The 15618-nt window shown below is 40.7% G+C and overlaps 1 protein-coding gene across 1 annotated transcript in view; it reads left to right on the top strand.

Annotated features, from left to right (window-relative positions):
* Positions 1-15618, top strand: part of gpr158b (G protein-coupled receptor 158b) — a 75267-nt gene that overhangs the window by 41068 nt on the left and 18581 nt on the right. The window contains exons 5-7 of the mRNA XM_006786954.2: positions 1481-1549; positions 9729-9838; positions 12816-13054. Coding sequence (XP_006787017.2) covers positions 1481-1549; positions 9729-9838; positions 12816-13054 — 418 coding nt within the window. The remainder of the gene's footprint in view (positions 1-1480; positions 1550-9728; positions 9839-12815; positions 13055-15618) is intronic.

Below are 15618 nucleotides of genomic sequence, written 5' to 3'. Positions count from 1 at the left end.
ACAAACATTAAAAATGGCACGCACATACGCAAACACTACTAAAAGCATAACCTCCTTGGCAAAGAATACCTGAAGATTGCAAGATTACATTATACTTTTTTTTCACCTAAAGACTAAAGCGACCACACTCGCACAAGGAAGATACTGAACTGTGTCATTAAACTGTCCCCGTCATGGAATGGCGACCTGTCCGGAGTGTACCTGGATATTTGGTCCACAATGACGCTATGCTGCATATGGTAATAAGTGGATGGATGCTGAAATTGTACGGCATAACAGCTTTAGAGCTTATCCCAAACTGCACACTGACAGTCTCCCCTACTCTTCAATTTTGGTATTTTTGTGGCTTTGCAAAGCCAAATGGCCTGATTTGAAACCTCCTTCATAGTGAAGATTAACTGGAAATGTCAGTGAAATGTCATGGAAAATTATTTTAAATTAAATAAAGACGAAGGTTTCAGGGATTAAATTCAAACTGAGTGATTATGACAAACTCACGAATGTTTTGAAAATAGGAACCGCTGCGTTACAGCTGATCATGCCTTCACAGTACTAAGCCATCAGAGTAGCGAAAGATCCTCCCTGGCCTCACTGGCAGCATGCAGTTCAGCGAATTACATGCCCAGATTAAAAGAGGACATTTGAGATTTTGTCCTCAAATAATTTCAGTATGCAACAAAAAAATATTGCTATATTTACGACATACAGCTGCTTCTTAAAGCACTGCAAATTCACACAAATCTCCATCGTATACCATCAAGTATAAAGCCAAATAAAGACAGACCAGTTGATTTTATCTTATTTTATTTTAATCTAATGTAATTTTTATTGTCTTATTACACTGACATCATTACCGTCAACCTTACCCAGCCCTCCTTCATTTCAGTGTGACATTCTTGCAGTGTAGGATAATAATTACGATTTACAATCACTCCTCTGGCATTTAAATCTTTCCTGGTGATCTATTTATAGACAATCGTGTTGTTGCCTCAGAACCTCCCATATTTCTTCACTTCACAAGAGATGTCCCTGGAGGCCTTTGGATGAACATAAAAGACATAAAAAAAATAATGTGGTAATTAAATACAACCCAGAAAAGTTCTGTCATCACTCAGAGACATATATTTTATATATTTGTGCGATGTATCATTTGCATTTTCGTGCGGTAGCATGCAAGTCGTGGCTGTTATGTCTGACTTGCAGCAGCAGAATCTGAAAGGTAAACTATGGTGGCCCCAAAGGACAAAGCAGATACAAGAGAGAAAATGAATGTGAAGAAAGGTTCACTGCAAATCCAGAACAAATATCAATACAAGCAGCAGCAACATTATAGATACTTTTGCATGCCCGTCAGCAGCCTCAGCGTCTGATACCATCAGGCCAATCATTCTTTTTCAGTATCCTTCAGCAATCCATAAATAACCAAGCTCTCCCTGTCATTGATTCACGAGTTTTTGTCTCTCTCTCTCCTTGTTAACAGAGCATTCGTACATCTGGTCTCATTCTGCTGGAAGCCATCTTGTTTGGTGCGCTACTTCTCTACTTCCCAGTAAGTGTCCATATTGATCTTGCATGCCACCCACCAGTTTACTGCTACTTCATTTTTTTTTAATATAAAAGTTCTCAGAAGTCTCAGAGAAACAAGCAGCTGGGTACGTCTGGGTATGCTTTGTCAGGAGAGAGACAGAGTGCTCCCAAACAAACTTGCAAACAAAAGCATGTGCTTGTTATGATGACTAGTTTGAAGGTTTTATTTGATAAATAACTGATGGAACAGGGTTTGCATGAATTACCATGAGGCATGCATGCTTTTGTCCGCACATTGCAGGCACAATTTTGCACTTGAGCTTAAAGGGCACTCTTTAGAGCACCATGAACACCCCCTTGTCACTGAGATGGAGAAGAAATAGTGATGGGCATCGGTAAAAGTCTCTCCTGGACGACATTCATAGTGCTATAAAAGAAAACTAGAGAACAAACACAAACCGCACATATATCCAAACAGATGGAAATAGGTTTGAGATGTGATTTCACCATCTATGAAGCTCTTCTAATGCAGTTATTGGCCATAAAGTAAATATCAAAAGAGAGGTGTGATGGTCAAATCCTAAGCGTTACAGGTTTAAAAAGAGGGAAGGAGTGGTCAAGGTCTGCTTTGGCTGAGAAAAAAAAAAACCTTTTCAAGAAAGAAAATCATTTTTCAGCGTCCAATATTTGTCATGTAGTGTGTGGATGTGGATCCCACACGCAGGCTTAGGCACTCAAAGCTCAGTTTTATTGATAGGCCATGGAAATAATTCAAAAGAAGGTAAGTGCAAAAAGGTACAGGGAAGATGTGACGAGGCAAATAGCAAGGGAAACTAAGAATCACCAGAAAATATCAAAAACAGAACAAAACTGGAAAGTTCATAAACAAGGCGGTGGGTCAACAACCCAGGACTGGAATACTGGAGTAATGTGAAAATATCCCATTAAAAAAAAGCCCATTTCCTCAGTTGTAGCTAGATGTTGTAGTACTATAGTTAGGATCATTACAACAACAGAGAGCTGGACATCACAGTTGGTGCGTACTTATAGAATAAGTGCGTTCTCTTCCACGTGTGCCTTTGCCTGTCTGCGTCGGCTGTATGTGCCAGCCAGTCCGTGTGCTCGGGTGACAGCGTGCGTTATATATGTGTGTATTTACACTTTTGGACTCAGCCCACATTGCACCTGGAGTGCTGCGTCAGGAGCCCATCTTTAGAAGGGAGGCAGATGGAAGAAACCTGCGCGCCGTGTAACACAGAGATCTGATGTAGCCAGGGAATTCACTCCTTTCAAATCCTCGCACAGACTGCCAACAGTCGAGCCGCTGCTCTTCTCAGACACAAAGCCTGATGGCCGAAAAAAATCAGCCAGAAAGAAAGAAGTTCCAATCGCTCGGCTAAGTCCGGGGATAAAGATTTTGTTCTTATTCTAAAGTTACTGGAGTGTAACCGTATGCACGACATTTTCCCCAGGATGAAAAAAACAAAAACCTGAAGCTGTTTTTTGTTGCAGCAGACAAAGAGCTGCAGGTATTGCATCCTTATGTGACCACACCTTTCTTGCTTTTGCATTCATCCATCCACTCCAGTTTACCCCGAGGATAATCCAGTTCCAAAAATAGCCCCCACCCACAAAACACTCTGCCGCTCTGTCATCCTCGCACACATGAAGGTCTCTTTTCCCCCACCTTACCTCCTTGTCCCCCACCCCCTCCTCCCTTCATGTTTTCCTTTGATTACCTCCTCTGCATGTTCTCTCTCTCTCTCACCTCTGTGTCTGCCTCCCTCTCCCAGCCTTAACGTTTGTTGCTGTTGCCTATTTTTTTTTTTTTTTGCTGCCACCGCAAACCTCTTCAGCTGCAGCTGCTCTGCTCTGGTGCTCAATGCATTTTTAAACAGTCCATCAAGTTCTAGCACAAGTTGTTTTAAAAATACTTCTACTGATTAATTGATGGAGGACGCTTGGGAGGTTGGACGCAAACCAGGAGGGCCACCTTCTCTTCTAGGCAATATAAAAATATGGCTTTTTATCGCAGTCCCCAGTGATTTTGTAGTCCACATGAGTGGTACTGCAGAAGGTTGTGACGCTGTCTGTCTGACTGTATTGTGTGTGTGTGTGTGTGTGTGTGTGTGTAGGCAGAGTGATGGATGGATCATGAGTAGGGATGGGTATCGTTTAGGTTTTATCCGATACCGGTGCCAAACCGGTACTTTTGAAACGGTGCCGGTGCTTAAACGGTGCTCAAACCGGTGCTTAAAGAATGGAGAACACAAAATTGGTCCAAAAACCTCTCATATTCAGCTGTTTTTTTGTAAAAAGATAACAATGTTAGCCTTTTCTGCAGCTATGGGGCATATATGGTATCACTCTTGGCTGGAAGCAGTGCTTAAACAATGGAAAAAACACAAACTTTGTCCAAAAACCTCTCATGTTTAGCTGTTTTCCACATTTTAGCCTTTTTGGCCAGGGTGAAGGGAGTATCTGCCATCAAACAAGAAGACAGCCGCATGTAGCTATGATGATGTTTGCTAGTTCACCTTACATGCATTAATTTAATAACGTGGTTAGCCTACTCAACGTAAATTACACACGAACAACATTAAGCTATTCACGCAGAGAAGAACGGCTGCTGCTGCATCATCATCCTCATCATTTCTGCTACACTGGCAGGGCTACGGCTACACCCGCAGTAGATGTGCATGGTGTGAGGTCTCGCAGCAAGCTACCAAATACGGCGCATTTCTCGGCTTTTAAAAAAAAAACGCTATGCGTTGCCAGGTGTTTCATCGGATTTGAGGTGTTACCTCCTTTGACAGTATCACAGTATCAGCTTAAAGCACTTGTTGCAGGCTGCTTAGTTTGCATATTTTGCTGTGAAGTACAGCCAGACTTTTGACCGCTTCGCCTTGGGAATTTTGAATCTGTAGCTCTGCTCTAAAAGAACGTATGTACCTGGCCCCGCCTACTATCCTCGGAAACGTAAAATGATTGGCTAGAATCTAAAGTGTATCACAGCTCAGGGAAAAAAAAAGCACCGAAATAAAGCACCGAAATGTGCGCTGCATTTCGGTCTGGTTACTACCGTTTATGTCAGAACCGGTGCCATCATGGCACCGGATACCGATACCCATCCCTAATCATGAGTGTGTTTAGGTAGCTTCAAAGCTTCATATTTTCCTGTGGTCATGTGCATGGATTTGCCATTTGCGTGTTTTTGTTTTGCACGGTATGTAGGTGGAAGGAGCAGCACATAAGAGCTACTTTTAGCTCTTATGTGCCGTTCAGATTTATTGTTTTGCTGTCATGTGAAGCAGAAAGCTGGAAGAAGTGATGAGGTGAAGATGCCAAGTAGGATGCACATCCTGAAAACAGACTATACTGAGACCGAGGCAGGAGAGACAGATGAACATAAGGAGGAGAGACACTGAAACAGGAGGGAAAAATAACAACCTGTTGAGTAGTTAAGATGTTGTTCACGTTTGCTCCGTCTTTACTTCTGTCTGTTTCAATCCCTTCCAAAAACTAGTTTTTCTTTGTGTATTTTTCTGCTGTGTTACTGGCTCCAGCATTCTTATACTCTTAAACTTTGATTCTCAAGCACTCAAAACTATTTTACTAACGTCAGCGCTGGAGAACGTGCTCAGATTTGATATGTTATGCTACATTTAGAAGTCATGCTTTCAAATTGTTAATATCACCATCAAAATACTGTGAAGCATGAAAAGGAACATTTTCACGGTACACTCATGAAAAACTAAGTGCACCCCATTATTGTGTAGCCTTTCGAACCACCTTTAGCAGTAATAACTTAAAGTAATCATCTTCTTCTCATCTCTTCTTCTTTACAACGTTGTTTCAGTTCATTGAGGTTTGCAGGCATTTGTTTATCCACAGCTCTTCCAAGATCCCACCACAGAATTTCAATTAGACTGAGGTCTGAACTTTGACACAATGATTCTTTTCTTTTTCAGCCATTCGGTTGCAGATTTGCTTTCGTACATCAGTTTTAGCCAAGCTTTTGTTGTCACAAAGATGGCCTCGCATTTGAGTGAATAATACTTTGGTGTACAGAGGATATCACTGCAAGATGATCCAGATCATAATCCCTCCACCGCCGTGCTTAACTGTTGGAATGAGGTGTTTGTGGTGATATGCTGTTTGGTTCTCTCCAAATGCGACGTGCACTTCATCGTCACACATCTGCACTTTCGTCTCCCAAGAATTTGCTGGGAAGATCGTGTCATTTTGCTAACACACATCTGAACGTGTCAGATCAGAAAACTGCCAAGATTTCTGCTTTTAGGTGTTCAGTTAAGCGAGTGCCTTTGATTAGCAGATTCTGGCTGCTACGTCCATTCTTATGGGCATACTTAGTTTTTACAGGACTGCATACAGTATACTTAAAGTGGAACTGAAGATTTCAGTCCTGGTTAATTTGGTTAAGTTTAGTTAACGCTGGTAACCGTAACTGCAGTTTCATACTTTATGTGTCAGAAATCTTGGGATGGCAAAAACACACTGCTATAGGAAGTCAGGCAACTGGCCTTTTTCCATCATTGAGCAGCTGTGAGTGATTTGAGTTTATGCTCCATGTGGCATTAGTCTGCTAACAGTAGGGTGCAGTTAAAGGAGCAAAAGGAGTTGGTTACCTTGCTGAGAAGCTGGGGAAGCTGCTGTTCTTCATAACAGCTCACTGTGTCTTCAAGATAAATTGCTCCATACAATATTTCAAACTCAAAAAAAAAGAAGAAAAAATGACCAATGTCTTCTTTTGCAGGAACATTTTAATGAGCTGTGGCTGGTTTGTGCTAAGCTCACTGGGAACTTGTGGTTCGCCAGCTAAATGCTTCCACGGTGAGGTTAATGCAAACCCATGCAGGACCATTTCTGCAAATGTAACCATGGACACCAAGTCTGTATTAATACAAATATATAAATCTGGCAACTGATAGACGTCAGATTCCCATTTTAACAGTATGCTGATAAAAAGCAATCATTATTCACTTGATACATTGTCAGAAAATGTTTTAATTTTTCTATTTAATAATACATTAACATCAACATCACATGTACTGCTGGCTTGCTTTTGGATTCCTCTCTGGGGATTAATTAATGTTTATTTTCAGGAATAGTACCATTCAAGTATATTTATGTATTTATTTAATATATAGATTATTTATACATGTGTTGTGTCTATGCTGTAATGTTACCTGTTATTAATTTCAATTAAAATTCAAATTTACTTTAGCACATGCAGTTAGCAACTTTTAGCTATTAAATAACAAATTTCCTTTAAGCCTCTTATCGATAAGTGAGTCATGTTCAGGCTGTTCTCTTAAATTGGCCCAATTCTGACACACGCCTGCCTTCCAATATCAATTAATTTATCAGCTGCAGTATTAAAGAGGAAAAGCAATAATTCCTTTTCTTGGGTCTGAGATGGACTCTGCTCCCCAGTGTCTCATGACCAGCATACCAATAACAGACTCCGCGAGGTTGTGATGATGATTGCGGATTGAAGGAAACGCCTGTGAGTGCCGTGCTCCATGCTTTGACTCAGTGTGTCACATTTTTAATCAAGAGGTGAGAGAAATGTCTATATACCGGAGCCGAAGTGAGTGTGAACAGAGCGAAGGCTGAAAATAGGGATGTTATGACAGTTTAACCGCTCGCTGAACCACATTTCTGAAATTCATCTTGCCACTTTTAAGACTGTATTTGATTATGAAACAATCACAGCAACATTATCAGTGATGAGGAGGTAATAAGCTGCAGATTACTTCCTGTGACATTTGTTATGAGTCACGTTGAGACTTGGCTCTGCTTTCAAATTCCTGAATACCTGCATAAGATGCTGTGAGATTGAATATTTCTGTCCTTTCATCTTTCTGTCTTTGCACCATAGTCTTTGTTCTTCATTTCCATGGGTAAAATAATGTACACTGTGATTCATATTCCCCACTACACTTTAGCTTCTCTTCTCTGTTAACGCATCTCACAGCCAGGCGGCTACAGCCTCGGGGTTGGCTGGTTGCTCAGCTGGGTTTGCAGATGTTCTGCTTCTTTTCTAAAAAGGAAAAGAGGTTACAGGTGTTGTTGTTACTTAAGCTTAATTAAAGCAAATGGCTGTTGTCTTTTGAATGCCAAAGCATTGTAAGAGCTGGAATAAATCACTCGCCTTATGCCTCAGAGATGCATTTATGCTGCTTTTTATGTTGTACCACAATAAGTCTGAGATTATGTGGTGATTACAAAAAGCTGGAAAGCTATAACCTTCTGTTTTTGGTTATTGTAAAACAACTTACATATATAAAAAAACCCAAACATATAATTCAGAAAGTATTTTTGTGCTATAACATTGTTATCCCCAAACAAGCTCCCCGACCTGTACACTGTTTACTCTGCTGCGCTATATCACAGACTGAAAAACTGTCACTTCAGCTCCCTATCCTGTTCTGGTTACACTGAGTTCAATCCAGCCACAGCATACAAAGTACCTAAAGACCTGGACCAGCAGTCTAGCATAGGGCTCACATATATGTTTTAAAAAAAAGCATCATCTTATAAAAAGGAGTAATTGTAAATATAGTCTTCTTTCTGCTCGAGCAGTTATTGTCAAGGTGTGTAGTGGAGAGAAACCAACTGCAAGACACGCATGCAGGTTGAAAATAAAAGTAGGATGAGCGTTTGTTAGCTAAAGCAAAAGTTCAGCAAATACCAAATTCAGAAAAGGGAAAGAAAACAGAACGAGGGGGTGAGTTCAACAGGAGGATCTGACAAAGGAATAAAGGGGAAGAACTAGGATTGGATATAAACAGAGGATAGATTACTCAGTGTGACACAGCTGGGGAGATAGAAACATGGCATGGCTATGATAAAGACACAGACGTACTATTTATTTAATCCCTCAATGGTGAAATTCACTTATTACTATATTACAATATAATATGCTATATTATATTACTATATTTCCAAATACTATACTATGTATAAATGGTTACTATATACAGCACAATATGTATATAAATCTACATATTACCCAGTTTTAAGCTATAACATATAACATTAGAAGTACTTTACATGTGCAATGTAAACATATGCAACAGATGCAAAACATAAAAAAAGACATTGAAATTTTGTTGAAACAGATACTAAGTGTGATGCAGGTCTTTCACTCTCACTTGCGTTTGCTTTTCAAACCACATTTAACATTTTTAGTCCGTATGCTAGACTGAAAAGAAACCCGTTCTAGACCTGTAATCAAAAAGATGCTCTGTGAGAAGTGGTAGTTACTGATTAATTACTGTTCATGTATCTATATCGTTTTAGCGGATAGGCGGGGTTAAGGTCGGCGTTTACCTCAACACAAAGTCACAAAACAGTTTGGCAATCGTAGCACGATCTCACAAAAGATCACACAAACTTCCTTCTGTTACAAAAAAAGTTTGTGTATTCATTCAGACCACACTGAATGGAGAGATTACCCCAAGTTGGAAAGGTGTCACGCTTCGATAGTATTTTCTTTGCTTCAGTGGGAACGTTGCCAGAGTCACAGCACTGAATCTTCAGAGCAGAAGCTGGGATTCAGGTCACCGAAAATGTAACATGTGGCTTCCCGCTGTGTTGCACACTAATGAAATGAAATGCAACTGTAGAAAGAGAAGTGCAAATGGAAGCTTGGATCCTTACAGCATGAGCCTTGTCTCTGCAGCTTCTGCTGTTACAACCTCTTCTGCAGCGGTAATAGGTGTGAATTAACTTCACATCATGCAGAAAATGATAGGCTGACATTTTATCAGCCATCTGCAAATTCTTTATTGCTTTGTCGAAACCGCTCAGAGAGACAAATCGTGACAGGTTGGACCGTGCACATTTAGAAACACAAGTCTGTCTATACATGCAAATCCATGTGCAGATAAACATCACTAAACGCGCTCCTAGACCTATAAAGGAATAAACTCTCAAATTCCTCACATCAAACGTGCTCTGGAAGTTGACATATGAGCCGCATAAAGCTAACAGATGAGGGAACTGTGGAGGCGTTAGATATTCGTGAGGTCAAATCCACCTCCAACTCTGCTTCTCGTGTGCTTACCACATTTGTGTCTCTGACTTCCTTCCTGTAAAAACGAAAAATAATCAGAGTCTTAAGATGTGTTTATGAGATGTGTGAATGTTAACTCTGCTGTGCATTTTTGTAGGTGATGATCCTGTACTTCAATCCCAGTGTGTTTCGATGTATCCTCCTGAGGTGGGTTCGCCTGCTGGGCTTTGCCATCATGTACGGGACCGTCATCCTGAAGCTCTACAGGTACCGTAAATAACAGGCCATAAAAAAACAAAACAAAAACAAAACAGTGGACATAGCAGCCCATTAGTTTCTAGACGCCACAATTTGAAGCTGCTTTTTCAATAAGGTGCACATGTAAAGCACAACCACAGACACCACTTATCAGTCCAAAAAGCACGAACAACACAAGTATTAGTCAACCCTTTCTGGAATTTCTTATCATTTCTATGCCGATGACACTCAGTTGTACATAATAATATTGGATTGCATTTATAGCACTTTTCGAGACCCTCAAAGCGCTTTACATTACAATGCCACTATTCATTCACTCTCACGTTCACACACTGGTGGAAGCAGCTACAGTTGTAGCCACAGCTGCCCTGGGGCAGACTGACAGAAGCGAGGCTGACACAACGACCAAGACAGACAGAGCTGGGGATCGAACAGGCAACCTTCTGGTTACAAGATGAGCTTCCCAACCCCCTGAACCACGATCTCCCTATGCCTAAGCCTCACCGGATGGATAGGCTGTCCACCCCGCTAGTGCTTAACCACAATTAGTGATTGTCCCACAATCAGTGTTAATTTTGACAGCAAATTTTGCTTTAGTTTTTTTTTTTAGCTTTGGCCATAATATAGCTATCTAAATTATTTTAGTTTTAGTTGACTAAATATCATAATAATTGTCATAGACCAAAGCTAAGCTTGATTCAGTTATCTGTAGTGTAAACTGTTGGAGAGTGTTAGTGTTAATGTGTTCTTAACAATGTTATCCCGTCTGAATGTTATGTTGGAAACAGGTTCCTGTGATGTGGCTAACTGTTAGCGTCTCAGAAAGTGGTCATTAAATGTCCTTGTCATGATAAGTCTGTGGCAGGCAGGACGCAGGACCCAAATGCAGAACACTCAAAGAGGCTGCAGAAAAAACTCCACAAACAATAAACTTAACAATAAACAATAAACCAAAACTAGAAACTAATACAAAATACTAGGAAACCTGGAGACAAGAGACTAGGGACGAGGAGCACGGAGGGAAACACACAAAGCGTGAGGGTGTGGATGACGTTGACGACGCGACACAGACAGAGAGAACCACAAGGCTTAAATACACAAACTGACAACGAAAGGATGGGGAACACATGATAACACAACAGGAACAAATCAGAGCTAACGACACACAGGAAGCAACACAGACTAAACTCAAGACACGTAAGCTTAACACAGACATCAGACATGGCAACAAGGAGGAAACATAGACTAGGGACCAGGGCGAAACAGAGACACAGAACAGAAACCAAACCCTAATAACAAGAAAATCTTAAGAATCAACCTGAAACATAAAATAATAGTAATAAGAATAAAAACCACTGAGTCAACAGACTCAGGACCGTGACATCCTGATAAAGGCTCTGAATTTCCAAGCATCATGAGGTTATAACATAAACGTTTGTCATGTTATCACGAAATGATTTACGAAACATCTTATTTTTATTTACATCAAATGGGAACTGTGTCCATATGTCCCTGACATTTTCCATGTCATTTTATAAACATCACACATTTAATAACAGCATTGTTCAATTCAATTCAGTTTTATTTATGCAGTGCCAAATCACAACAACAGTTGCTTTACACTTAACTGTGTCCTTTAAATTTTAATTAAATTTTGAGATGACATTTCCTGTTTGCTTTGTGACTGTTCTATGAAGGATTATGATTAAATAGCAAACCCCTGCGCCACACATGGGCGATATGGAACATACAAATACACTTTTGCTACAATCACACTATGATACATTATATTATGACACACAATTCTAATCTCAAATTCAATTCAGTGCTCAGTTGAACTGTCAAAGAAGCAAATATATAAAATTGTGGGATTTGTATAAAATATTTGCACGTGCCTTATAGATGCTGGAACTCACAGTGCTCTATGCAATGTTTATGCAGAGTTTTATTATGATTGGTTCTTATGTAGGAGGAGATAGGGAACATACAAATACTCTTGGATCATTATAGTATGATTTTACTTTAAAACACTAAACTGAAAGCCAAAAATAAAAGTTAAAAAGCCTCTGCCTGTGTTGTTAACTCGCCTCATACGTTTTCTTCTCCCGTCCCTTCTCTTCTTCGAGCCTCTCCTGGCCCCCTCCTCTCCCTTACATCCTGTCTACTCTCCTTCTATTAACTTGCCCATGAGTTAGTCTTAATTTCAATAATTCAGCCATCCCTTAGTATGCACACACGTGTGCCATCTTGGCACACGTGTGCTTTAGCTTCCTGCTCTTCGGCTCCGGGCTGTGTTACCGAGATGGGAGAAGGAGGTCAAAGGCCGGCCAGAGTGTTCCCTTGGCAAAATTACCAATTTGATTTTTTTCCGAGCTCGCTGAGTGGGAAGTGTGCCCCGGGGGCAAGATCTTCCAGTCCAGTCCCACAGAATATATTAGAGATGAGATAGATTTGTCACAGTCTGGTCCAAAGATAGCAAATGAGCAGGGTAAAAAATTGAAACAGACTTTTTTTCTATGTCCAGATGGTGATATATGGTGATATAAGAACTTGCTGTTGTATATTGTTCCCTACACTGCTGCAACTGATGAGCCTAATATGCTGCATTTTTAGCTCCTTTTACAGATGCAGTAACATCAGGAAGTAATTCACAATAAACTATGTATGCATGATTTCTGTTGGACATGTAAGCACAACTCAAAAATGACAGGGGCCTCCTTTAACAGATCCTTCCTCCCCACTTCCTGTGCTGTCTGCTCTTCTCCTGGAAACTCAAAGGAAATTACAGCATGAATCAAAACCAAACATATTTACCAAGCATGAATGAATTGAACTGATTTAGCAGTTTCTCCCTGCTCGTTTTATTTCAAATGAGCATGCTAACGTGATCAGCAGCCAGGGGCGTGAGCAGCGCTTACATACAATTTCTCTCAGTCGTCTCTGATATTCAGGCTTGTGCCTCACGCTCTCTCCCTGCTCCACACAGGGTGTTAAAGGTGTTCCTGTCCCGCACGGCCCAGAGGACACCTTACATGACCAGCTGGCGGGTCCTGCGGCTGCTGCTAGTCATTCTGCTGCTGGTGCTGTGGTTCCTGGTGGCCTGGACGTCCTCCGTGTGCCAGAATCCGGAGCTGAGTCAGGCTCTCATCGCTGCGGGTCTCACTCCCGAGGGGCTGCAGTTCAGCATGTGTCTGCTGGACCGATGGGACTACATGATGGCAGTCGGTGAGTACGTTTGTACGGCTTTCCTGTAATTACACACAATGACTTTAAGTAAATCCAAATAAGAAACAGCATCGTTTTCCAGATAGAAAGAAAGTGCTACTTACCACTTAACTGGAAGGGGCTTTAGAGCTCACAGTTTAAGTTCAGGCTGCTTGGATAAGCCTTAAGATTAAGTTCAGTTTAGAAACTTTATTTTTAGAAAGAAAAAAAAAAAGCAGCATGTATGTTGATGATAAAACTTGCCCGGCAACAGTAGTCCAGAGGAGAACTGATGTTTTGCTAAATTTAAGTTTGACTTTTAGACATTAAAGAGTAACTTAAAGCAAAAGATCTCAAACATTTTCAACTCAAGAATGTTTCTGAAATCTGTTTTTTGGTATTCAATGCAACATAAAGTTCATCCTAATTATTCACTGTAACCTTGTACACAACCTAAATTCATGAAGAAATATACATTTGAATGATGAGTTTATTTTTTAAATATGCAACAGTGCATTTCCACATCTTCATTAGTTGAATTTAGACAGTCCTCTTGTCTGTTAATGTCTGTTAATGACCAGATTGTATACCTTTGTGATAATAAAAAATATTTGAGTAGATGAATTGGAAGGAAGCCAGGGTTAGTGAAGGCCCAAATGCCCTTGAATGTATGTTACAGTAAATCTCTTAAAGACAGATTCTTAAAGCAGGAGGCAGTGATGTGCACCTCACTGAAGCCGGCCTGACAGCAGGGGAGACTAATCTTGTTTGGAAAGAAGGGAATGGATGGATCCCTGAGAGATGCTCGGCCTGTGTGTGAAGACTGATAGACAGGCAGGCAGGGAGAGTGGAAGTGGCAGGAGAGAAGAAGAAAGGAGCCTGTGAAGTATGAAACTTGTAGGGATGTGGGCATCGATGCACAGAGAGTTTTGCACCATCACAGGAGGGGAGAATTTGAGAGACGGAAACAGGAGGGAGCCTGTGAAGGAAGGACAGTTAAGGATACTCCAGAGACAGGACGGTGGAACTGCTGTGTTTGTATGTTAGCGGTGACAGCCTCTAACAAACACCCCGCTCTGAACAAGCACCGACTGCGGGAATGATTTGCATCCACGCGTGTGTCGGTGTGTATTTAGGGGGAGCGTTCTTGATGAGAAGGGAAATGAGGGAGCCCCGCTGTCTGCTCTGACAGCAGGCATAAACATGCTGCGGTGTGCCGAGGCTCCACTGAAGGACAGGACGCATCCTGCAAAGCTGCTTTGGAGGATTTTAACAACAGTGCGGTTCACGCTCGTGAAAATGAGCCTAATTGCTTTTCTGTGTTTTTTCCCCCTCGTCCTGTCATAATTTCGACATGAGAATGCATGTCAGTGCAAAAATTAACATAACATAATATTTTGCGCTAAATTGTGAAGCAAAGCAGAGCTGATGCGAAACATTATCGATTATGTCACCGAGACGCGCTTATTGTAAATCCTCAATTAATCTGTATTATAGTTGGAGTTGTTATCGTTTCTGTCTTGGAAGCAGATCTCCATGCATCCTGATTCAGAGGCTAAGCACTACGCAGTTTATAGACCGACCTATTCATAAATATTAATGGTCTGTTATCACTGTAAAGACTTTAGGGAGTCATATCCCAGTGTGATCCTTGGCATGGGTGTCGGTGCTCTTTCAAACAAACAGTGTTTGTTTGTCTGTGACAGACTTTCAGTTAGAGTTCTCATAAAAAACTAAAAGTGTTTTTTATTTGGAAAAATTGGCTTGTTTTTTTTTTTGTTTGTTTGTTTTTTACTGGCAGTAAAAGATGCATAATGTTTTGTTCTACTGCAGACAGAGATATATTAGATTGCTCCCAGTCATAATTTCATACCTCCGTAATGCAGCAACCCTGTAGAAATCCCCATCCTTCACATTTCAAAATAATTACTATTGATTTTTGTAACTGATGTTCTTTAAAACATAATTACACTGACACTTTTGATGATAACGAGCTACTGTAGCCGTGCACAGGTACTGCACTGTATATTCTGTAAAGTGTTGATACTGTGACGGTGGAGACAGCTGGCGTTTTAAATACATCTTTCCCATAAACTGCTGTCGACCCGAGATCAGAGATGAGATGAGATTCAGTGATAGCAGGAATGTGTCACCGTGATGTCGGAGGAGCAGCTGCTTTACAGAGGGGGGAAATCAGCGCAAACATGAGGAAGTCATGCAAAATTTGAAACTTGTACATTTTAAATGTCATTACTGCCATAGTAACACAAGAGCCAACCACGGTTCAGAATCATCTTCTCCTAATTTACCTTTCTAGAAAAATGATTTCGTTTTTGCAATACACATGCTGTAAAATAGTAACTAAATCAACACCCAGAAGAATAGTTCAAACTTTATCAGGAACACCTGTTCAGCTTTTCACTAATACGAATACTCAATCAGCCAATCACATAGCAACAGTGCATTTAGGCATGAGAACATGACTAAGATGACTTGCTAAAGTTCAATGGGGAAGAAAGGTGATTTAAATGACTTTGAATTTGGTATGGCTGCTGATCTGCTGGGATTTTCCCACTCAACCATCT

The sequence above is a fragment of the Neolamprologus brichardi genome, chromosome 18, assembly GCF_056152115.1.
Source record: "Neolamprologus brichardi isolate AB-2024 chromosome 18, ASM5615211v1, whole genome shotgun sequence".
In the NCBI taxonomy this organism is placed as follows: Eukaryota; Metazoa; Chordata; class Actinopteri; order Cichliformes; family Cichlidae; genus Neolamprologus; species Neolamprologus brichardi.
The sequence above is the reverse complement of the archived record's forward strand: the minus strand, read 5'-3'. Positions and strand labels throughout refer to the sequence as shown.